The following is a 25413-nucleotide window of genomic DNA, read 5'->3' on the forward strand; positions in this document are numbered from 1 at the left end:
AAGACCTAATTATTTATTAAGTATTTTAAAATTAAAACCAAAATAAACGTTTATTATAATTTTTTTTCTTTTACATTGCGCCGTTAAACCACAGTTTCATTCACTACGTTAATTTGAAAAAATTTCTTCTAATACTATTCTTATAGCTTCCTTAAATACTTGTGGACATTTACAGGGTGCGTAGCCAAATTATTCAACAAAAAATAAGCACCTTTTAAGCACTTTTCAAGCACTCAAATAATATTTTTAAACACTTTTAAAAAATATAATAATTAAGCAGGGTTGGAAAGTTTTTGACAATTGACGGTTTTATCTGGTTTAAATCGTTATGTCAAAAAAAAACTTTTTCGCACTGTTTTTGGCAATTGTCAAAATTTTTGAATCATGTAAATCGAATGGCGTTTTCATACGCTACGGACTGATGATGCCCCGAAATACATTGAGGTTGAATTAATTGAGAAAACGTTGAATTTAACAATGTAAATAGTGTCTTTCTGCATAATTCGTAGCGAAATTCAGCATGGGAAAGGAAAAATCTCATTTTAGAATAGGGAAAATTAAGCACTTTTTAAAAACTACCACTGAAAAAAGCACCTTTAAGGACTTTTAAAAAACAAAAATCGAAAATAAGCAACTTTAAACACTTTTTAAAAATGCTACGCACCTTGATTTAATTACAAATTTAAGTAATATATGTATTAATAAACCCAAACTTAATTTAAGCGCAGATAAATCAATAGTTTTAAGCAATTTAAAAAAAAATAAAAATCTTTAAGCAGTTTCTAACTCTAATTAGAAAAATACATTTTAATTTAACTGTTAAAATTGTCGCACATATTTTCGATCAAGATATTTTAAAATATTTTTTATTCAAAATACTGTGTTGTGTTTAAAAAGTATACAAGATATTCAACATGCAAAGATAAGATGTTTTCGCAAGAAGAAACCTGATACCTGTGTCAAATATTCAATGCACATAAAAAAGGAGAAATGCATTTTACTTCATATCTCCCGCCCTATCATCTTACAGATATATTGAGAGCAAAAACCTTTCTGACATTAAAGCGAAAACTTTGAAAACCATTTAAAAAAAAGAAACCTTTTTTCGAGGGAGTAAGCCATTAGATATTTTTGATGTTTATATTTAAGTATTTTGTATGCAGTATATTCAATCTTAACTGTTTGGATATTAGTTATAGGTAGTTGTAGTAGTATATCTCAGTAGTTTGTTAGAATAATGACGAGTTAAATGAATTGAAACTTGATTTAAGTTTTAAATTATACTTATTCAGAAAAAAGGTTGAAAACACGGAAAATAATGAAGACAAGTTAAAAAAGAAGAAGAAAAATTATTAAAATGAAATATTTAAAAAAAAACTTTTTATTTACTTAAAAAATATTACTAAAAAGCCGGAAAACAAAATACTGGAAAGATATAATCCCTTCCTCAGCTCACACGATTATATCCGGAAAAAAAGAGTGCTTTCTAATATTGTATTAATATAGCCAAAGCAATATATATCAATACAATAGTGTGAGAAATTTTGGTCCATGGTGATTTCAGAACAAACTACGTCCATACAGGATTAAGCAATTGGGGAGTGTGGTGGAGAGTTCAGGTGATTACTGCCAAAATTTTCTCTTCCAGTCTAATTTCACATTCAAATTGCGAAGTTAACAGTACTACTGTGAAGTTAATTTTGATATGTAATTAATCTCGTGTTCTAAAAAAACCATTACAATCATACCATTCATTTAAAATTATAAAAGTGCTTGTATAAGTAAATCTTGAAGTATAAAATTAAGTTTTACTAACCGTTATTCTAACAACTTGATAACCAAAAGATGCTTCAAGTGGTACAGCAGCTACAATAGGTCGACCAACTACATCGAATATTGGAGCGTTATCATTTTCGTCTCCAACCTCTATGACTACAAGAGCTTCATCAAAAGCAAGGTGATAACTTTCGGTTGGTCGAACTGGTCCTACAAAGATTGAGAAAAATCTCTATTAATATAAATTATAATAGTAAGAAAAGGATTATAAAGTTTTTTTATTTTGTATCCTTTTATTTTTAGATTATTCACGGTAATTTTTATAATTTTTATATGTAAATACTTTTTTCAATGTAAAATACCACAATAATGCTTTTTACTGCAGCATTTATTTTGATTGAGTAAATCTTGTAGTCTCAATTCTTGCAATCTTAATTCTTATAGATGATTGTGATGCCATAATTGGCATTACATATTTATTTCCTATCTTTTTAAAATATCCTTCATTACTTAAGCTTATTTTTATTAATAGAAGAATTACAATTAAAAATAAATCAAAAGCTTAATCTTTTTAAACGAACATAAAATATTTATTTCTTCTCTTCCAGATCAATGTAACAGATACTTTTTATTTCATTATTATGCAGACATATTAATTCACTGTCGCCTCTAATCGAAAACAAAAATCTATTTATAACTTTTTATTCTAATTTTCCAACGGCTATATATGTGATGCCATAATTAGCATTGCATATTTATTTCCTATCTTTTTAAAATATCCTTCATTACTTAAGCTTATTTTTATTAATAGAAGAATTGCATTTAAAAATAAATCAAAAACTTAATCTTTTTAAACGAACATAAAATATTTATTTCTTCTCTTCCAGATCAATGTAACAGATACTTTTTATTTCATTATTATGCAGACATATTAATTCACTGTCGCCTCTAATCGAAAACAAAAATCTATTTATAACTTTTTATTCTAATTTTCCAACGGTTAAATGTTTCGGTTGCATGGTTGTAATAATTCACATAAATTTGTTGGCGACTTGTGATCGCCAAGGTGTTCTTTTAAACCCATGTTGATATGCTTGTTGGCTTTGTTTTGGCTATGATATACTGTGATAAATCGCCAATTTTGGATCTCCTACCCATACTTTCTATGTCCGTTGGGAATAATTATATTCACTTTTAATTTCAAATTTGTGGAGGCTGGGAGCCCTTTTGGGGCCTCCCCAGTCTCAATTTTCTAACCGTCAGAAATATTATTCTGGCTGCATGATCTCTCAATAGAGAGTATTTTTCTGATTTCATCCCTTTAAGGGATTTCTTATTTTTGATGAAGATGTGGCCATTGTCGAAATCTTAAATTATGATTAATAAAACCTAAATTTACATTCAACGATTTGTACATTATTTCCTGGAAACTCAATTGTTCAACTCCTTCATTAATGGCCTAAATGAACATTCATGTACTACACTATACAACTATGGGCGGCTACTGACGGAGACACAAACCTTCCGTCACAATGATGAACTGCAAATGGTAATAAATACAGTTTTCTTCAACTATACAGTTATTTTTAAAATATTACTAATTGCATAAAATATCATTCGTTAACAACAATCACCATTTAAGGATTTGTATCATAATAACAACTTAATTTTGTTGATATTTCTTTGAATTTAATAAAATTAGAGATTCTTTTTTAAAAAATAAAATTCATGAGTATTTTTAACGCATTTGAATAAATAAATAATCCTAAAAGTATAAAGCGGAAAAATATTCTTAAAACTATGACTTCCTTTGCATCAAAAGATTTGAAGATGGTAAAAGTCAACATATTTTGAGCTCTAAAAAATTATTCCAGTTCTCAGAATAACTCACTAGGTCTGAAACTAGTATCACGTCTAGCGAATCCTCTTGAGAATGAGCGCCTATATTTCAGCGTTCAAAATATGTTGACTCTTACCACCTTCATATTTTCGAAGCAAATAAAGTTCTAATATTATCAAGAAAGTCCCTTTAACTCCTTGAATATAAATTTATTATTTTTCTTTAATTTTAAAAGTAAATATTTGAAGCAAATATTTCTCAAAATGTGACTGTTGCGTTTATTTTATAGTACAATCTATGCTCTTTAGCACCATTTTCAATTACAGTGGTCTCTACTTTATGATAACCGATGCATAAATATTGCTATTCGTTAGGCACAATGTTATTTTAACACCTATAATAGATCAGCACTTTATCCTTCGTTTCAATATAGAGTCTGAAACGCAGTTTTTTTAATGCTATCAAGATCACCTTGAAAATAAGAGTCAGATGTCTTTGTATTTTTAAATCGAAATTGCTCCATTGATAACAAATCATGAATTATGATGAAATAAGTCGTATGATTGAGCAAAAGTTTCAAAGAAATTAAGTAAGCTAATATAACTTTCAATAGTTAATATAATGTTACATATCTCGAAATCCCTCTTTTTAATTGTATTTTAAGCACTCACGATATAACAGCTTTACGATATAACAGCACTCACGATATATCGGATATAACGACCTAGCGTTATAGTATCTGATTTCGATTTGATTAATTGTTTGAATGACAATCGGTTAAATAACAAGAATCGTTAAAATGATATTTTGTTATATGCTCAAAATAATGCATGTAATAAGCATCAAAAAAGAAAAGTCAGTTTTCATTACGGGTTAAAAATAATCAGCAATCAATTACTTTTAAATTACTGCTTGGTTAAAATTTCACACTCATTAGCTTAGACTGAACAAAATCTGTACGCATCGACTTGGAAAGTTCATTTTTAATGACACAAGAATAGTAATTTGTTTTGTTTGTTTCTCAATATGTAAAATAAGAAAGCTAATGTTAAGATCCATCTCTTAGAAACAGCTTTTTTCGAATCTCTAAAGACTCAACAGCATTGCTTGGTATTCATCATTCCTCTTTTCCCATTTAGGGGAAAAGGCGTTCCCCTTTATTTTTCCTCATTCAAAAGGCAGCGTCTTCACCCAAGAACTGAGAAATAAAGAAATACCTATTCATAGTGAAGTACACTTTCTTTTCTTTTGTGTTCTTGAGAATAACTCTGAAATATCAATAGAAGACGACACATTCAACTCGACTTGTGTAGAATTCCATTCTTCTGAATAATAAGAATAATTGATTTTCTTTCTAAAGTTCCAAAAATAATTAATTATTTTGTTCATGGGTGAATTGTTTCAGGAGTACTTTACTTTTCCTCCGTAAACTTTCATGGTTTAAAACTTATTGTTTGACTATAAAATAGCCCAAATAACTTACATTAATTGTTATATGATGAATATATTTTATTTACAGTTTTGTAGCAATCTAAACGTTTAATTCCCTTTTATTTCTCTAAAAAAATCCTTTACCATCGACTTTTATTTTTTACGCAATGACAATCGTAATTTGTTTTCATTAGTTCTCTCATGAATAACAAATGAAAGCAACGGTTAAGGATGATCTCATAAATTTGGAATTAGCTTTTTTTTAAAACTTCTGAAGACTCAACAGCATTGTTTGGTATTTATCATTCCTCGTTTCCTATTAAGGGAAAGAGACGTTAATTTTTATTTTTCCAGATTCTCTAACCAAGAACTTCGAACCATAGAAATACCTATTTTTAGTGAAGTATACTTTATTTTCTTTGTGTTCTTGAGAATAACTCTGAAATATTAATAGAAGAAGACACATTCGATTCGACTTCTCTAGAATTCCATTCCTCTGAATAATAAGAATAATTTATTTCCTTTCTAAAGTTCCAAAAATGATTAATTATTTTGTTCTTGGATGATTTGTTTCAAGAGTCTTTTACCCGCAATATTTATCATTAACAAAACGCAACTAACTTAGATCAGAGGTTACAAAACAAATATGTTTTATTCATATTTCTGTACCATTTTACTTAAACAGCCTCTTCATTTAGTTCGAAATTGAATTCAAATATTCAGCACAGTTAAACATTCAAACCGAATGGTTAGAGTTTTAGATTTATGATTAAAAAAATTAAGTTGCCGCTATAAACAAGTTTTAAACATGAACTCTAGTTTTGTAGTGCGTTCACATAATGTTTAGTTTTCGGATCAAAATAAATTTGGAATTTTTTAAACATGGATTGTTTCCTAAATTTAACTATTTAAAATTTCTCTCATATAAATGCAAAGCTCTTTGTGCTGATCCTTCTAAATTCATAATTTAAAATCCTATGCCAAATATTATTATAATAATATTTAACAATAATAAAGTAAAAAATAAAACAAAATAAATTAGTAAGGTAAAAATTAATTAATTTAATAAATTTAATAAAAATTAATTAATTTAATAAATTCAATAAAAATTAATTAATTTAATAAATTTTATAAAAATTTATTAATTTAATAAATTTAATAAAAAATTAATTATTTAATAAAAATTAATTAATTTTAAAATTGATTAATTTAATAAAGTAAAAAATAAAACAAAACATTAATATTATAAAATATTTGGAAAGCTCTTCCACTTAAAACTCTTTGTTTGTATTGTAGCACGTGAATCAGTGTTCAGAGTGAGTTACACATTTAAACATTCTGCTTAATTTAAATTAGCGGAGTTATTTAGTTGTTTAGCTGGCCTTTTTTTCGTAGTCAAATATTATTTTTTTCCTGTTGCCTTTCCACCTCAAACCATTAATCAAAAAAAGATAGTAACTCACCAGATCTACTTATTTCTCGTCCAAACCTATGACGTCCTACATTTTCAGCGCGAACTTTTAGAGAGTACCTGTCTCTCTTTTCCCTATCCAAACTAGCAGTTACAGTTAGACGACCAGTATCAGCTTCCATCACAAACAAACCTGGGGGAGTATAGAAAAGAAATCTTGAATAAATAAATAAATAATGATATCAAAATATCGGGAATGGCTGGACAAATGAAAAAGCTTTCAGGCCTTGGAACTCTTACCTTTAGTCCAGTTATGATAGAAGAAAAAAATCACATCAATATAACCTAGGCAACCTTTTTAGCAATATATTTACTCTTTTATTGCAATGTGGATTTAATGTATAAAATTAGGAAAGAAAAGATGGATATTTCCATAGAGAAATACCTATGAGACATTAATAATTATTTTATTTCAGAATGGTGGTTTTTATTAAACCATATTTTTGGATATAGTTATAATTTTATAAACGATTTTTTTATCAAATATTTTATCAAAAGTTAATCTTTTATCAAATCTTTCTCAGGTAATTCAATTAAATTTCTTATCAAAGTTATCTTTTTATAAAAAATTGAAAAATTATTATATGTTTATAATTTTTTGAAGCATTTTGATGGAAAATTAATATAACACCATTAATTTTGTGTGAAATATATAATAAAGAAAACTTCCTCTCTTCTATCTGAAATAATTGCATATTGCGCTGCAAAAACAAAGAATAAAAACCAATTTTTGAAAAACTTATTTTTTGGGGGAAAAAAAGATAAAAATGATTACTTATTTCAATCATATAACATTAGTTTATTTAACTAATTTTATTAGGTTTGTTGAGGAAAATAAGAGTTTAATTTTCGATATAAATTAGTTGTTACCTGTAGTCGATCGAAAGTACAAATCTAATTCTGCTTAAAGTATTATATTCTTAATATAAATATATTTTTTATTGTTTATAATTATAAAGGTAATTCATGTTTCAATGATAATAAAGTTTTATGAAAAAGGATTAGTTATTGATTTTAATTTTACTTTTAATACTTGTACTTACGTACTTTTAAATACTTGTATCTCAAATTTCTTAAAATATTGTTGAAATGCAGAATTTTAAAACTTCTTATAGGCATGTTTTTATTCAATTAAGTAAATAACTTTTTTAACATTTGAAAATATTTTTTAAGAATAGCATTTCACAAAATTTCTATACTTAATTTACAAAAATAAGTAAAACTAGCGTTAAAATTTTTTTAAATATATATATTTAATTGGTTTTCGATTGAAAATGAAACTTTTCAATTTTTCTTCCTTTTTAAACCTTAATAATTTTTCTTTTAACAAATTTTGATCTTTCTCTAAAGGGTTTCAATGAAATATTAATTTGAATAAAACATAAATGCGTGAAGTTTTAAACTAAGCATGACTTTCTTTGGAATTTCTTCCATTTCTCTAATATGCATGCCAAAATGAAATAGGAAAAAAAATGAAACCTCTTCGATGTTCAGTTCATTATTGACGTTCTGATTAAATGACACGCAAATGAGAATTTTTCGAAAGCGAACTTCGAAAAAAGAATTCGACAACTTTCTCGGAGTTTAAATTACTTCGAATAGACTTATAGTAATTTACAGATATCTTAAAAGGTCTCTAGATTTGACGAAAGTTAATGATTCAGTAAAAAAAAATTTCCTGAATAAATTCAAGATTACTCGAACTTGTTTTATCGGTGAATATAATCTTGAAACAAGGTGTTTTCTTCGTCAAATATATTAAGGTGAAAATTATTTGGTGATTTTTTCAATTTAATATTTTTGAAAATTAGAAATATATATAAATGGAATTATTAAAAATGTAAAACCATAAAATATATTGTTACAATATTTGTTTATCAAGTTCATTTATAATTCTTATAAACAATATATTTTTGTATTTTCGTTGTTGAGTTTGATTTACATGGTGCTAGATTACTTTTACAAACCATCACTTTAAAATTCGTAATCTGCAGAAAAAAACACGATTCAAATTGGCGCTATCGTTTTTTCGGTTATTAGCCAACATACAGGCAGACTTTTGTTTTTATTGCTATTTAAGTAGAGTCTTGATTGCTATTTAATCTATCGATTGCTATTTAATCTATTGAAAAGCTATTTAAGTAGAGTCTTGATACCCATAAATCAAATCATTTAAAAAAAGGTGATTTGTAAAATGTTTCGCGATGCAATTTAGTGATTTTTTGAAATAAGACAACCGAATGAAAATAAAATTATATTCCTAATGTTAATAAAACGCAATATGTTATTAAAATTTCTTCTTATTAAAACCTAATAAAATATAAAATTTTTCATTGTCTTTTATTTATACACTTTATTTAGTGAACAACATCTTAAAAATCACCTTCAACTGATTATTTTCGAAACCTCAGTTCATTTTAAACTAAATAGTATTGAATGACAAAATAAAAAATTTAAAAGCAGTGTATTTTAAATTATCAGGGGTCTGTCCAGACATTTTGTGAAAGGTTCGTTTTTCGTGAAATTGTGAAAAAATTACTCACATTCTTTCAACCAGGGTCCGCTTTTATGAATTAGTGCAAATAGGGTCCGTTATTGCAAAAAAAAACTTTTTCAAGGAGTTTTTAAATTGTAAAGACATACAAGATTATGCTCAACACTGTAAAATTATAATTAAAAAAATGACATTTTAAAAAATAAACAACAATTGCTGCTTCTAAATTAGAGATGCAACATACAAATATTTGGTATTTGGCCTATACTGCTGAACGCAGAATATTAATTTCGGACGAATAATGGAAGAATCGTCTGCCGAAGACAAAACTTAATTCGTTTACATCCATCTTTCTTGTTTTCTGCCCTGGAAAGGGTTTATTCGATTAACAAAATAATAATGAAGATAAACAAATTTGTGAAGGGTCCGATTAAAAGAAAAATCATTTTGTGAAGGGTCCGTTTTTAAGTTAAAATATTTTGTGAAGGGTCCGTTTTTATGAAAAGATATTTTGTGAAGGGTCCGTTAACGGACCCAAATTTCTTCTAAACAGACCCTTGATTATTCATAATTTAAAAATGTTTTTTAAAGAATTTTGAACCATTTTTGGTTTCTAACATTTAAAATTACATATTTTACTTATTTTACATAAAAATTACAGATCATAGATTAAATTACATTTATTTAAAATTTCTCTTTTAATAAATTTCGATCTTCTTCTGACAGGTTTTAACGAAATATTAATTTGAACAAAACATCAATGCGCGAAGCACGACTTTTATTCCTTGGAATTCCTTCCATTTCTCTAATATGCATGTCAAAATGAAGTACGAAAAAAAAGTATGAAACCTCTTCGATGTTCAGTTCATTATTGACTTTCTGATTAAATGGCACGCAAATGAGAATTTTTCGAAAGAGAACTTCGAAAAAAGAATTCGACAACTTTCTTGGAGTTTAAATTACTTCGAGTAGACTGATAGTAATTTATGGATATTTCAAAAGGTCCCTAGATTTGACGACAGTTAATTATTCTGTGTAAGAAAAAATTATCTGAATGAATTCAAGATAACTCGAACTTGTTTTATCAGTGAATATTGTTTTGAGAAAGATATTTTCTTTGCTAAATGTATTGATGCGGAAATATTTTGTGATTTTTTTTACTAATAATTTTGAAAAGCAGAAAAGAGTCTATTAAAAATATAAGAGAATCTATTAAAAATGTTAAACCGAAAGGTCCCTAGATTTGACGAGAGTTAATAATTCGATATTAAACTTAATGAATTTAAGATAACTCGAACTTGTTTTATCAGTGAATATAAATTTGAAACAAGATAATTTCTTTGCTAAATATATTAAGATGGAAAGTATTTTGTGTTTGTGTTTGTTATTGTTTGTTTGTTTTTGTGTTTTGTTTGTGTTGCGATAATTTTTATAATAAAAAAAATTATAAATGAATTATAAAAACTATAAAACAATAAAATATCCATTTTAGTTATGCATTTAGTTTAAAATGAACTAAGCAATAATTTGAATATTTTCAGCTAATACATCGTTACCTTTGCTACAATATCTATATTGAATAAAATTTTAAGAAAGTGAGAACATAACAATGCGTCTTAAATTCCCATTCTGTAAAGTATGGGTTTTTGTTTCAGAGAACGGTTTATCCAATTTATTTAATCCAATCCAACTTAATCCAATTTATTTAATATTTAACTAGCCGCCACTGACTTCCATCTGTTATACCATTTTAAATGTGAAGAAATTTTTCAAATACTTTGAAATTTAAGATCTTAGATTCAGAACTCAAGACAATATGTAGGTGTAAATTCATATTGCACAAGGGAGATTGGGTATAGCTTTTACCTCTTACAGATTTGCACTTTCAGATCTTTGGTGTTCGTGGGCATTTTTTTTAGATTTGACCAAAATAGCAGTCTAGTTGAATTTTGTAATTAAATTGTTCTTTATAATACATTTTAAACTTTAAAAAAGAAGCTAATTTTTCAATGACGCTTTTGATGGGTGATGAAACAAATTAGCCAATTTGCAAAAATCAAAATTCGCACTTATTTAGTATAATTAATTTCCGTTGTGTCAGCAATTAAAACTCTATATTTCAAACCAATAAATTGTACTTGTAAAGTTTTGGTTCGCCAAAACTAAATGAACTTTAACTGTTATAAATTTCTTTAAGTTAACATAATACGCAGATCTAACGCAGAAAGTAACTCGCTTTAAGTTAAAAAATATATTAAAAAAAATAATAATTTAGTTTAATGGCACAGAAGAACTGAAAGACAGCTTAACCATTAAATTAGTATCTAATATATATATTTCTCTTACGTGGCTCCCAAATTTTGGCTGTATTTCTTTTCCGCCGGTGGCAACGTTTGCTTTGCTTTGTTTACGTTACTATTTCTCCTACACGGCGACAAAAAAAAAGCCTCATTACAACTGCCTGAATGGCAACGCTAGAAAATCGACCAATGATTTCCGCTAAAAATGTCACATGCCAAATCTAGTTGAGGTGGTTCAACATATAGCGCTTTTAAAAACGGAGGCTGAAATAACCAGAGAGCATCAGCTGCGGCAATCTCATACTATTAATCTAGGCATAAATGAGTAGTCTTTGTCGATAGATCTCTATTTTAGTATTTTGTCGAAAGCGCTTTTTTTCACGAATTTATTTGACGATTTTTGATTTATATCACGAATTATACTATAGAACATTTCTGATAGGTTTAACGAATTACATGTCATTTATTTGAATTCAAATTTATTTTAATGACTTAGTATTTACTAAAAAGATGTATTATTTTTTTTTTTTTGAAAAAAAGTTTTTATATGGATTTGAATGTTTGTTTTGAATTCTTAGAATTTTGTGCATTTGCAATGTACCTAAGTTAGTAGCGAGAAAAGCGAGCTTGTTTTGCGAAACAAACCATATAAGATTGCGTAGAAATTTCCGGGGGTTGGCGAGCGTCAGCGAGCAGGGGGGGCAGCCCTCTAGTTCACTATAATAGTTTAAGTCAGAGTTTAAATTTTATCAGTAACTTTTAATTGGTAATTAAAACGAATTCTTCTTAGCCAATCAGTTTTATTTCATTTTCTAAAGAAAAGATGAAAGATTTTTTGAGACTAAAAATTTTTCTTTTCTTAATAATGAGACCTACGAATTGAGACTTAGCTAATCTTTTTAAATGTAAGTGCTCTAATACAAAAGTTATGTACGCTTTAGTCATCTAACCGTTTTTGAAGCTCAGCCTCTTACCTTTAACTTATCGATTGGCTTAGGGGATCATGTGTTAGCGACTGTTTTTTTTAAGCGTAGGAGAAAGGATATTTTACTAATAAAGTTTTCTCTTTTTTCAATATTGAGACTCACGAATTGAGACTTAACTGATCTACCTAAATGAAAGTACTCAAATATATAAGTTACGTACGTTTTAAGCAACTAACCGTTTTTTTGAGGCCCAACCTTTCACTTTCAGCTTAACGATTGGCTAAGGGGATCATGTTTCGATTGGATGAGGGAAATTCATAAGTGCTTATAATGCTAGATCAATGTGAAAATAACATATGATTTGAATAATCTTACCATTATAATCATGTCCAACAATGCTATAAAGAACTGGTTTGTGAGCTATTTCATCAGTAGCATTCAAATCCAAAACAACCAAAGGTGCTAGTCTATTTTCAAAAACTGTCACTTCATATAAACGGCTTGGGAAAAGTCTGACCCCATGTCCAGTTCCAACAATAATATTGACCTAAAAGAGAAAAATATGTCAAATTCACAGTATTTCGTAACTAATAAGATATATAATCAATAATGTACATTGTTTGATGTATTAAAATTTAATATGAAATATATATATAAATATTTCTGTATTTAGCGATACACAATGGCAACTAAAAGTGTCTTATAAATTTTTTTTAAATTTCTTGAATCAGTTATCCCTTATACTTTTTTTGTGAAAATAAATAAAAAAGTATATATGATTGTAATGCTCTGTTATCTTAGCCTATTTTAATCACCAACTAACTTTTAAATAAAAGTTAGAAAATTTAAAGCAGTAATTTATAAATAATTAATTTATGCGCGAAAGTCTTTCTACTAGTCTTCTTATATCCTAGAAATTATTTTTGAATAACATTTTATGTCTGTTACTTTACGAAATAGAATATCATACAAGTATCTGTTACAAAATAACAGATCCCGGGATTTAGGAAATATCATTATAAGAGGAACAGCTGTAACAGATACATTTATCGATCCTGTAATGATCTAAGGACATTATCAATGTTAAGTTAGACTATTGTACTTAATAGAAACTTAAATACAGAGTTTTTAATCCAATAATATATTGACAGAATGACATATGCTTGTACGTTTCGTCCTGTTTTTTTCATCGAAAAATATTCAAACATCAAAAGATATTTGGTTGGGGGGAAAAAGCTTTTAGCAATGGAATTGCATTGCATTTTGCTTAATATATTGAAGCATACCTTTAAAAGTAACATTTTAATATCATATTAGATACAATTCTTTAACGAATGCGAAACAGAGGTTAAAGAAAATACCAGGTATTTTTTTACTTTTTTACGATCATCTTACTATGTGCTTATGCACCATTTTCCCTCCAGCAAAAATCACTGATTGCTTGAACTTACCTCAGCTGTATCAGATTTTGGAGGATCGGTATCGACTGAAGCTTCTACAAGTAGTCTGTAATGACTCTGCTGAACACTGTCTAAAGCTTTAACCAAACGTATATCACCAGTACTTAAATCGACATCAAATGCATCTATTTCGTTGGTATCTGAAAATAAAGCAAATGATAAGTGTTTGCCGTTGCATATACAGGAGATATTTTGTATTTTTTAACAGTCGTTGAACAACCGACGTAATTTTGCAAACAACCGACGACTACCCATGTTCAAATCTGTAGGCTTGTAATTTTGAACCAGAAGGAAAACCTCCTACGGTTAGTGTGACGGCAAGAGTACTCGAATTCATAATCCGTCTACCACTTTGGATATTTTACGTCAAAAAAAGGGTTGGTGTGGAAATCGTACCGACTAGTCATTGCTGGCTGTTCGAGCCCTGGACTCCTCATTGGGAGGCAAACGTGTCCACGTAGGGGAGACAACAGTTACGCTATATAACTGTTAGGTAGCGGGAGCAATGAATGCACAATTAAGTGCTTTTAACTAAATGGTGATAAAGTTGTTGAAGCCAATAAACACAGGCCAAATAGTAATTGAAAAATAGTTTCTTTTAATAAGGACCATGTATTTCTTTTTCAAGTTTATTTGTTATCAGTTACTCGAATTTTCAAGCGAAATGCTGATTAAAGGATGACTTTAAACATATACATATAATTTGTAATCCTTTAACTCTTGAAATGTATTTTGTCACATAATTATCGATGGTACTGTCTATAAAAATCACAAACTCAAATGTTAAGCTTTTAAATTATCGTTTCTTCGCTATATATGTGTTTGGATACCCTTAGTTGTTAAAATAGTCAGAAAATAATTTACAGGCTGTGCTGTATTTATATTATTGTAGTATTTACTGAATTAGGTTTGAATTTAATAAATCTGCGTATTTTTTTCTGTTAATTATTTCGATATAGATCTACTCCATCTTCCGTTTTAAACATAATCTCAAACACAGAAAAAATTCTGAGAAAATTAACGCATTATATTGCAAGGAAATTTCTAGTAAAAAAACAATGCCGGTTAATAAAACCGAAATATACGTTATTTAAACCATTCCTTTGGTAATTTTGCGTTCATATGTTAATGTTTTACCAGAAGTTCTGGTTTTCATATTTATACTTCTTATTACCCCATACGTAATAAATAAAATACAGAACTGAAAAAAATTTAAACGAATAAATGGATACTATGCTCTAAGGTATCCTAAATTGTCTATTATTTCCCAAAATTTATCTTATATTTTAAAACCATATTTTATTGTTAATATTACCGAAATCCGAATAACATTTCTTTAAAAGTTTCCCAGTTTTTTAGTGCTCTCATCATTATCATATTTACCATATTATGTTAATTTTGACTATACTTTTTTTTCCTCTGTGCATATTTCAAATAAAATTTAAGCAGCATACATTTCTTGCATTTAACTTTTATTAACCTTAAAACTGCGAATTAAAATTTTGATATACAATTTGTTTTGGTAAGCATTATTTTTACTATAATAGTCTCCAATTGATTCTGTTTCTATTGCAGACAAATTTTGATTTATAAAGATGGTACTGCAAATTGACTCAGTAAATTCTGCTACCGGGAGTATGTTATACAATCATTAATAATCATGAGTGTTAGATGTAAAGTTATTCGAATTGAGCACAGCAAATTAAACATTAGTTAAAAAATAATCTTTGGTTACTTACTAAGTAACGCATATTTAAAATCTCCTTTGCCAGCATCCAATTTGAACACAGTATCGCCAGGTTGGCGACTTTCGGCTACTTCGAGTGTGTAAACAGCTTTAGAAAACTCTGGCACGGCATCATTTGTGTCTGCAACTGTAACCCATAACTTCGTCGTTGAACTAAGACTTGGCGCTCCCTGATCATATGCAATTACCGTCATATTGTAAAAAGCTTGTTTTTCGTAGTCTAATGTAGAAAGCGTCCAGACGGTTCCATCTGATCATGAAAAAAAACGTTGTTATGAATTAAAATAATTTTTATATTTTTGTAACATAATGTTGTTCTTAATAAGTTTTAATGTAATTTGGTAACCAAATTTAAGTAGTTGTTATGTAAACAATATTGAAAAAAAGAACTTTTCATTTGTGTTACCTAATATAGAAAGCTGTTTTTTGTTCTCGATAATCTTGAATATTATTCAATTATATTATTATAAGAAATCTTGTTGCAACAAACAATAACAATATTGTCTTTTTGATAAAAGTTTAGTAAATTGTAAGTTATGTAGTAATAATAAAATATCGTAAATACCTTCTATTCATAGTGTTATGCCGAAATCGTCTAAATGGTTTTATTTATAATTAAAAACAGATTTTTCATAATACTAAATTAAAGTAATTTTATTTATATTTATCTTAGTCTAAATAATATTTAGTAAAATTTTGGTAACTATGTTTAGTTTGTTTTATTTTTAATTGATCATTATTGTAAAAAGTTTGTTCTTGATAGTTTAAAGTTAAAAACGTCAAAACGGTTTCGTCTTACAAAACAAAAATATTAATGTAATGGGAATTTTTTTTTATTTATGTTGTTATTATTACATTTATAATAATATGTTATTTTTATTTATGTTTATTTCATTTAAGTTTCAATATAATGTTTTATCCAATTAAGTTGTATTAAGTTGGAAGGTGATTATTGTTCAATCTAAATTTTTTATAATCTGATATCTATTACATTTAACGTACAATCTTCCATGCATTAACGACTCCATTATTTTAAAATTATATATAGTTTTCAAAAATAATAATTGAAAATTTCACATGCTAAACTTTTTCAGTTTCTTTTAAATAACACAAGTTACGAAGATGTAAAAAGAATTCTAGACTAAAGTTATATGTACGATTTAAACAACATGCATATTTTTGACAGAACCCAAATATAAAAATGCTTCAAAAGTTGAAAATATAATAACAAAGACAACTTCGATTTTTTTTCGCTGATTCGTAAATATTATAAAGCATAAATGAAATAATAACCTACCTTTGCTATCAATGTAGAATTTGTTATTATGCCCAATACCCAATTTATAAAACACAAGACCGTTGTTACCAGAATCAGAATCGTAAGCTGCTATCTGAGTGACCTAGAATTAAAAAAAATAATGTATTCATAGCATAATTTAATGCACAAATTTCATCGTGATTTTATAAACTTTATATGATTATAATTTTTATTATCATATAATTATAATCATAAATAAAAGAACGCATAATTATAATGATTATAAAAGAGCGCATGTGGAGTTGCTTCAAATCATACGTGAGGGAACATACTGGAGCTAATGTAAAAGTGCGAGATCGATCTCTATTAACGTTCACAATTTAGTTATTGGTTTATATACATTCAATAGCATGCACTTTCTTTTAGTAAAATCAATCGCAACAATAAAAAAAAACTTATGTTTCAACTTTTACAGATGCTTTTGCAAATTGTATAAATTATATAAATAATATACCATGGTGAATATTGTAATTAGTAAATGTAATAAAAATAAATAGCATTTGATCAGAAGATTTTACTATATTAATAGATTACTACCAATCTCTAAAATCAGCTTTTTATGTTTATGAAAAAATATATTTCAGAAATTTTAGATTATTCACCTAACATTTTTAATAAACTTTTCAATGCAAATAACAGTAACTATTATAAAAGTAAATTTCCAATAAGTTAAGTTAAATTTTAATTTCGTTATTCAGTTCAAAGCAAGAAAAATAATAATAAAAAACAAAAATATAAAATAAGATATTTGCTTAAAACACTTCCTTCTTTAAACATTTCATGCATTGTGATTTTTCATATGTATGCCTGTTATGCGTTTAACAGTGAAACAAATATTGATATAAATTTTGTTATTAGAAATATAAGGAATATTATTTAGTTAGAATACTTAGAATACTTTTTTTAATATTTCATGAGTCACATTTTTTAAATATAAGTATACGTGTTTAACTACAAGATAAATTAAATTCTGATAAACACACTTTTCTTAAAATATTTGGAATTTAATTTATATAAATAAAAAACTTTATAAGATGCAAACATGAAGTTTCAAAAAATTTTTCAATGATTTAAATTGAATTTGAGATTTATATTAAAAGTTTAATTTAATCATTCTCTTTCTAAAAAAGAACACCAATAGAAAAAAAGAGAGCATTTTGAAAATGCTCGATCTAGTAAAAAATTTCCTTTGTTAAACTTTTCAATAGAAATATATTAACATTTTTTTTTCTTTAACAAAGAATTCAATTTCAATTTATTTTGAAGAAGAAAAAAAAACGGATTAATAATTTGATTTTTGTGATAAAAAGCATGGAAAACAAACGGCTTGAAAATCTTTTGTAATTCAATGCTTTTAAGAAAAATAAAAGGCAAATTCTATCATTCTGTTCAATTTTTAAAGCATTTTTTTAAAAATAAAGAAAGTCTAAGAATATCAGCACTTTCCTAAACGAAATTACTCTTTAAATTCCAATAAAGAAAGAAATGGAAAGAAAAATTAGTATTAGAAATGTAAATTGCACTTCTATGTAAGGAACAAATGTAATAAAATAATACATTTGCTGAAAATTAATTAGTAGAAATTACTTTGTTTTCATTGAAAGATAATTAGAGAAATTAAAGCTATTCAGAGGTTACAAAAACAATTTATCTGATCTGTTAATGAATACATATATAAATATGCAGTAGCCTCAAGCGTTTTTAATTAATTCATTTACCTTTTTTATCAATGTATAGAAAACAAAGCTTTAAGCATTTATTCATTGCATAAATATTTTAACAAAAGAAAACCTTTAAAAATGATTTTGTTAATTGTAACAAAATCAATTTGTACATTGTAAAATATTTCCGGGTTTAAAGTACCGGCAATCCCGTAAAATTCATTTTTTCCGTTAAATCGATTTTTGCCGTAAAATAGTGTACTGTAATTTTTACTGTATTATTTATTCAAACAGAGGTATTCAGTGATTTTGCGGTAATTGTTACTGTAAAAACTACGGTATATAATTTTTTTTGTTCCATAACATGCTCCGGTAAATATGGATTTTACGGTAAAAAGTATCGTTATCCTGAGTGCCGGTATTTTTACCGTAATTTGATTCGGAACTTTTTACAGTGTGACTGACTTCATTACATGAATTATAAAAATAACTAAGTTGAAATGGGTTCGAATCCCTGCGATGACACGTTGATAGTAATTCCGCACCCGGATCACACTGACCACAGTTCTGACTTAATATATCCTCAGAGGTAGACGGTTCATGTTTTAGAGTCCCTTACCGTCAGGCTAACTGTGGGAGGTTTTCGTGGTTTTCTTCTCTATTAAACGCGGGTTAGTTCCATCAAAAAGTCATCAACGAAGACAAATTTCTGCCAATACTTGATCCAGGAGTTCTCTTGTATTCTGGATCAGATTCAAAATTACAAGGCTACGGAGTTGAACATTAGTAGTCGTAAACCCAAAATTTGGTCGACAGTTCAACGGTTATAAAATAAAATCGCATTAATTACAACTGTGGTGGCTCCAGATGTAGAGCATTTGCCTTCCAATGAGGTGAACCGGGTTCGAATCTCAGCAATCGATACGAGCTCCGCATCCAACTTTCTCCGACCACAGTGCTGATGTAAAATATCTTCAGGGGTCACGGATCATGGGTTAGAGCTCATTTGCCGACAAACTAGCCATGGGATGTTTTCGTGGTTTTCTTCCCCATGTAACGCAAATGCCGATTAGTTCCATTAAAAAAGTTCTCCACGAAGGCAAATTTCTCTTAATACTTGATCCTGACTCTCTGTAGATTTACAGAGAGCCAGATATTGTGAAATTCATAAAAATAAATCGAATGAACTGGGCAGCTCACATTTTCAGAAGGAATGGTGACTCAAATTTAAAGAAAATCCTATTACACAAACCCCTAACGAACAGGAAAAGAGGTAGACCCAGGCTGAGATGGCTGGATTTAGTTGAGACTGATTTCCTTAATCTAAAGGAGAAAAACTGGCGAACAAGTGTCAAAAATAGAGAGAAGTGGATTCGAATTCAAAGGAATTCACTGGTCCCCCCTGGGCTGTCTAGCCAGATATGATGATGACTAGATCCAGGAGTACCTTTGTCTTCTGGATATTGGGTTTAATATTACAATTCTATGGAGGTAAAGTTAGTAGTCGTAAACCCAAAACAGAGTCGGCTGTTCAACAACGGTTATAAATTTGCATTAATAATAATGAAATTTCTCTATAATTAGAAATTTGCTCATAATTCCATGGCGTTCAGGCACAAAACGTTATAAAATTTCACGGAATTAATTTTAAATTTAAAGATTATGTATTGGTATTCATAACTTTTGAAAAGCATCCTTGCGGAAGTATTTAATTAAAACGACTTCCAAACACATAAAGTGATGCATATTATTTTCTTCCATAAAGTATTTTAATGCATTAATGACATTTTAATCAATTAGTCAAGTGAAGTTACTAGTCAGCGATATTCATAAATGCCATTTTTTTTTATTAATATTTCCTTGTACAAGGCGCCTTTTAAAGTGCCGCAATTTCTCCCTTTACAATGCTAATAGCGCTACTGCAATTAAGAGCCGCAAACATAAAAATATGTACACTCAAAAATTTAAAATTGCAACAAATTAGTTTTTAATGTTTAAAAGTCATCATTTATTCCATTTATATGTAAGAGAGCGATGTTTAGATTAAATGTCCTTTAAAATTTAAATTAAAATTAGTTGAGAGTTTATAAGGAATTTTGCTTTCAAATAGCTTTATTTATACATTGAATACATAATTTACGGTAACTAAACCACACTACAGATGCACTAATTTAAACTTTCAAACACACAGCCTGTACGTTGAAACGTAACACTGTGAAACTAAAATGTGTTGTTGCATTAATGCAAATACTTGATGGTGTCTCATTCAAGTTAGGGGTTTTCATATCTGAAATTAGTTTTCCTTCTAAAGTTACAGATTTTCTTAAAGTAACTACTTTTCGTCAAATGTACAAGTTTATAAAAGTTATATACAACAGGTGGTTGTGCAAATGGTGGTGTGAAACAGCAATACGTCCATTAGCGTGTCTTAAAAAGCCACTATATTAAAGAATATGCAACAAGATACTGCATTAAATCTGCTGAATTGTCAACAGCGATTGTTTTGATTAAACTAAAGTAAAGACAGCAATGCAAACACCATCTATTTAAAAAAAAAGAAGTTTATAGCATTTTTAGTTACATTGGATCAGTAGGCAGGCGCACTATGAGCTTATGCTGTGAAGGTATTTTATAAAAACGGCAGAAATTACGTTATCATTCTTAAGGAGATGCGGCAACAACTAATAAGGAAGTAGAAAACTTGTCTAGAACAAATGGAGGGATGATGAACATCTAAGATATTTTTTTCGGTAAATAAATACTTTTTTAGTTTTTTTTTTTTTTTTTTCAGTTTAAAGCCTAAATATTTTTAACATTTAGTGTGTATTTGTTTGTATTTAAGTTTCTTCTCGCTCCCGTGAAAATGACGGGGTGAGCTTTCGCCCGATATTTCTCGCTCCCGTGATATTGACGGGTTGGAGTGTTCAGTAGTAACGCGCCATTAAGAATAAAACTAATTCATTTCTTTTGCCCGGAAAACATTTTATTTTTCATTTTACACACCAGATGGCAGTACCAGGATATTTTTAATGTAATTGTAGATAGTTAGTTTATTTTAAACTAGATCAAATACGTGTATTTGGCAAAATAGACACTTTTATGACCATTTTCTTGAAAATTAACCGATCGTTAAGGGGTTAAAGTACTTAAACAAATCCCATTCACGTGTGGTAATGCTTGTAAAATCATCCGATTCGGTGTCGCGCTTTGAAAAACAAGAATGCACAAATAATTACTTTTTGCCCAGGATCCAGATTTTCTTGAACTTGAGCCAAATAAGGATCGGTGTAAAATCTTGGTGGCTCATCATTCACATCGATTACTTCAATAACAACATCGGCAGTCGAGTTAAGTTGAGGCTCACCAAAATCAGTTGCCTAAAATTAAAATTTTTTGTGACATCATAGTCATTAATATTATTTAATTAATTAGTCTTTTAAATGATTATTTAAATATTTTTTTAAAAATATTCTTATAAATAGAAAATTCACTTACAAGAACTTGATATTTAAATGAGCTCTTCGATTCTCTGTCGATTATTCCATGAGCAAACAGTTCCCCTGTTTTGCTATCAACAGTAAATGGAAACTCTAGAAAAGATTAACACTCAATCAATAAGTGTCTTATGAAAGTTAAGTAAATAGTATAATAATAGGTATAGGAAAAACGAGTACTGACGCAGAATGTGGTACCAGCCTTAAAATGTATTTTTAAAATGTCAAATAACTAAATCAAAATAGCTGATAATTTTTAGATGTTTTTTTAAATATTCTTAAAAATACTATGATATTTTACGAAAACAAAAGATCAGCATTTTTGTTTGCATATAATTTTATCAAGTACACCATCTTGTTCCGGAATGGGAGCAAGTACTTAAAAAAAACGAATGAAATTAATGGTAATGGTAAGCAAAAAATTAAGCACCATATTTATGAAGTCTTAATTGTAAGGCTCTTAAAATATCATACGACCTTATAAAACTGCACGAGTACGACATTACCTATGTGTGTTGTTGTTTTGTATGTCCCTTGAGCAAGCCAAACACGCTAGGCATTGGCCTTTGTGAATTAAGTCGGGGATTTGCGCATCTCGTTTGACAAGAGAGCACCCTAAGGGTAAAATTACAACTTAGCTCAGAATTCTCCGGATAGATGGCAGCACCACTCATTCGTGAGTTCATTTCTACAATTTTAACATAGTCCGAAAGAAAGGAAATTTTCTCCAAGTCCCTGTACCCATGGTACTGTTCAGCGACGCGACTGATCACAGGGCTTTCGATACCACAAATTTTACAAGTACGCAGCATATCACTTGTAGTCGGTGGGTCTTAGTAGATTCGAAAATTTAACTCCGATCCCTCCGGGCTGAAGTGCGATTCTCTAATGTTTTGTAATGATTCTCTAGCGTACTAACATCTCGCTGAGCATGTATTAATCACATTTGTACTGTTAACAAACATGAAAAAAATCAATCGAAATTACAAAGCAGAAATAATAAATTACTTAATGAAAACTATTTGCATCGACGATTTAAAAATCCAGACTAATATTAATTCCCTAATTGAGCAGTCACAAATCGGTCAAGTTCTATTCATTTCCGCTCGATGATAACGCCTGATTGACACCAAAAAATTATAAACTTCATAGTAGAAAAAAAAAATCCATAAAAATGGTATAACATAGTCTAAATTCAAGGAAATTGAAGAAACATAATACGTAGACTTAAATATTATTTTCAATGTGTAAATTTCAAAATTAAATTAATTCTATTAATTTCTTAAAAGCAGATAGAAATTTTACCTTTTATTCATACAAAGAAAAAAAATATTTTAATAAAGATTTCAACGTTGACAAATGACGTTTTTCAGTTGCATCTCCTTTTGTCACCCCATCATACTCTCAACCAAAATACATTAAGCGTAGTAATTAGGGGAACAGTTTTTCCCTCGTTTCACTGAGTCTTTTCTTTCATTAACAGCGAGTTAATACGGAGACAATTTTTTTAGAAATTCTTAAGTTATTTTTTTTTCTACAATTCATAAGTGGTTTTATGAAACTATTTTTTCCCTGTCAAAAATATAATTTTTCATCAACTTTTTATGATTTTGTTTTTTAAAAAAAATCTGTTGGATGACTGAGCAGTTGGAGTTTTTAAAGCATATATTCTATCGTAATCTTTTTCTTAATTAAATTGATTCATGTAGTTGTGTTTCACTATGTGTAAAGAAACTGAAACTGTTTGACGTAGTATAAGCGCAAAACAAAATTTAATTATAATTACGTTGTTTTCAAAATTGGTAAGAGTAATATTTCTTAACTATCGTGCGGCACACAATAAAAATTGTTTCAGTCATTTATTTGGCATTTCAATAAGTAGTTTAGATGCTATTCAGAACAGGTGTCCATACATTGGCCATCCAAAAAATGACCGATGATTTTAAAAAGTAATAAAATAATTAATGATGGTTAATATATAAATGCAGAAAGCTGCTTCTTGTTTAAGAAACATGCTATTTTTAACGCACTTTTAAAATAAGTTATAAAATTTAACAACAGAGAGCGCTTCTTTTGGTAAAACTGTAAAACATTTTTTTTTTCCTTTTTAAAACTGAAATACTTTCATCAAGTGTCTGTTACTTTCATCTTCAAACCGCACCACATTTTTATTGTTGTGGTTATTTTAAATAACATTTTCATAGTTTTACTCAGTTATCAATAGATAGAGATCAATGCCACCTGTTGACAAACTTCGTTACTAATTTTTATTCGTGGTCAAAAGAAATTACATACTAATGTAAGCAGAACACAGTTCGCTTCATATTGTAAAACTATAGACCAAAGTCTTTTTACCCCCTTTACGAAATTGAAACCTTGATTTTAAAGAACATTGTCTTATTGCTTTTCTCAGCTATCACAGCCATCTGTTGACAAAATTTGAAACTAATATGAAATCTTGGTTAAAAGAAATTATCTAACATTCAAAAAATGAATGCGACAAACTGTAGATTTTTGCTATTCTTAAACGAATCTTGTTCTGTTTTTATTCAATAGATTTTTCGAATCGGCAATCATTTTAGGGCAATCGGCAGTAAACAAAGCTGGTTCCCACGACTCTGGCAACCACCAATGGTACAAATTAATCTTCAAAAGAGAACCCAAAAATTTTAAAAACCTAACTCATTTATTTCAAAGAAAAAAGAAACATAGCTTACTTTGTTCAAATGTTGTTGTAATCAATGAATATTCGATCATTCCATTCGATCCGGTGTCTTCATCGATTGCCTTCAAAATTCCAAGCGATTTCTTGTTGTGGCTGTAGTTTCCTTCCTTGACTTTAAAGCTGAATTCAGGTCGTGAAAATGTTGGTTTGTGATCGTTAACGTCCACAACAGTTATGTTGACAACAGTTGAAGCTGCAAGACCTTTACCATCTGCTGCAGAAACGTTCAGCAGATAAACTGTACCAGGTTTCAATGTGCTCACAACATATATCTCTCCTAGAAGATAAAGTAATATTCTTTAAAACTGTGGATTAGTTAATATTACAGGGAGATGGTGCATTTTATTGATTTTTCATTGAACTAAAATAATTATTTGATATTTTAACAAATTATTTTTTTTGAAAGGCATAAGGACTGTTCCTCGTATTTCGTGTTGACAGCGATATAAAAGTGCAATCAGTGACTTAAACTCTAGATGAAACTGCAGGAAGTTGATATGAGTTTACCCAATACAATGTAGATAATTTAACTAAATTAATTATCCAGATACTCGTATAATATCACCAGTAACACTATAATTATCAGGAATTTCACTTCACAATCCAACTACTAGTAGAAAAGGTTTTGTGACACAAATTGCAGAAGCAAGTCAAATTAATCGTTTTTATTTAATCTAAGAATTAAATTATATTTAAGAGAACACATTTTACGATTTTTAAACTATGCCAATAATTATGAATAAGTTTTTGACCAGGTATGACTATGGATG

At 28.3% G+C, this 25413-nt stretch overlaps 1 protein-coding gene across 1 annotated transcript in view; it reads right to left on the reverse strand.

Moving 5' to 3' along the window:
• The window catches only part of LOC107436315 (protocadherin Fat 3), a 204753-nt gene that overhangs the window by 14532 nt on the left and 164808 nt on the right, over positions 1 to 25413 (reverse strand). Inside the window, exons 50-58 of the mRNA XM_016047974.3 lie at positions 24636 to 24920; positions 21920 to 22014; positions 21661 to 21801; positions 16743 to 16845; positions 15438 to 15695; positions 13690 to 13838; positions 12614 to 12785; positions 6511 to 6651; positions 1817 to 1986 (exon numbers count right to left, since the gene is read on the reverse strand). Of these exons, the coding sequence (XP_015903460.1) occupies positions 1817 to 1986; positions 6511 to 6651; positions 12614 to 12785; positions 13690 to 13838; positions 15438 to 15695; positions 16743 to 16845; positions 21661 to 21801; positions 21920 to 22014; positions 24636 to 24920 (1514 nt within the window). The remainder of the gene's footprint in view (positions 1 to 1816; positions 1987 to 6510; positions 6652 to 12613; positions 12786 to 13689; positions 13839 to 15437; positions 15696 to 16742; positions 16846 to 21660; positions 21802 to 21919; positions 22015 to 24635; positions 24921 to 25413) is intronic.

This window comes from Parasteatoda tepidariorum, chromosome 6 (genome assembly GCF_043381705.1).
Source record: "Parasteatoda tepidariorum isolate YZ-2023 chromosome 6, CAS_Ptep_4.0, whole genome shotgun sequence".
Taxonomy (NCBI): Eukaryota; Metazoa; Arthropoda; class Arachnida; order Araneae; family Theridiidae; genus Parasteatoda; species Parasteatoda tepidariorum.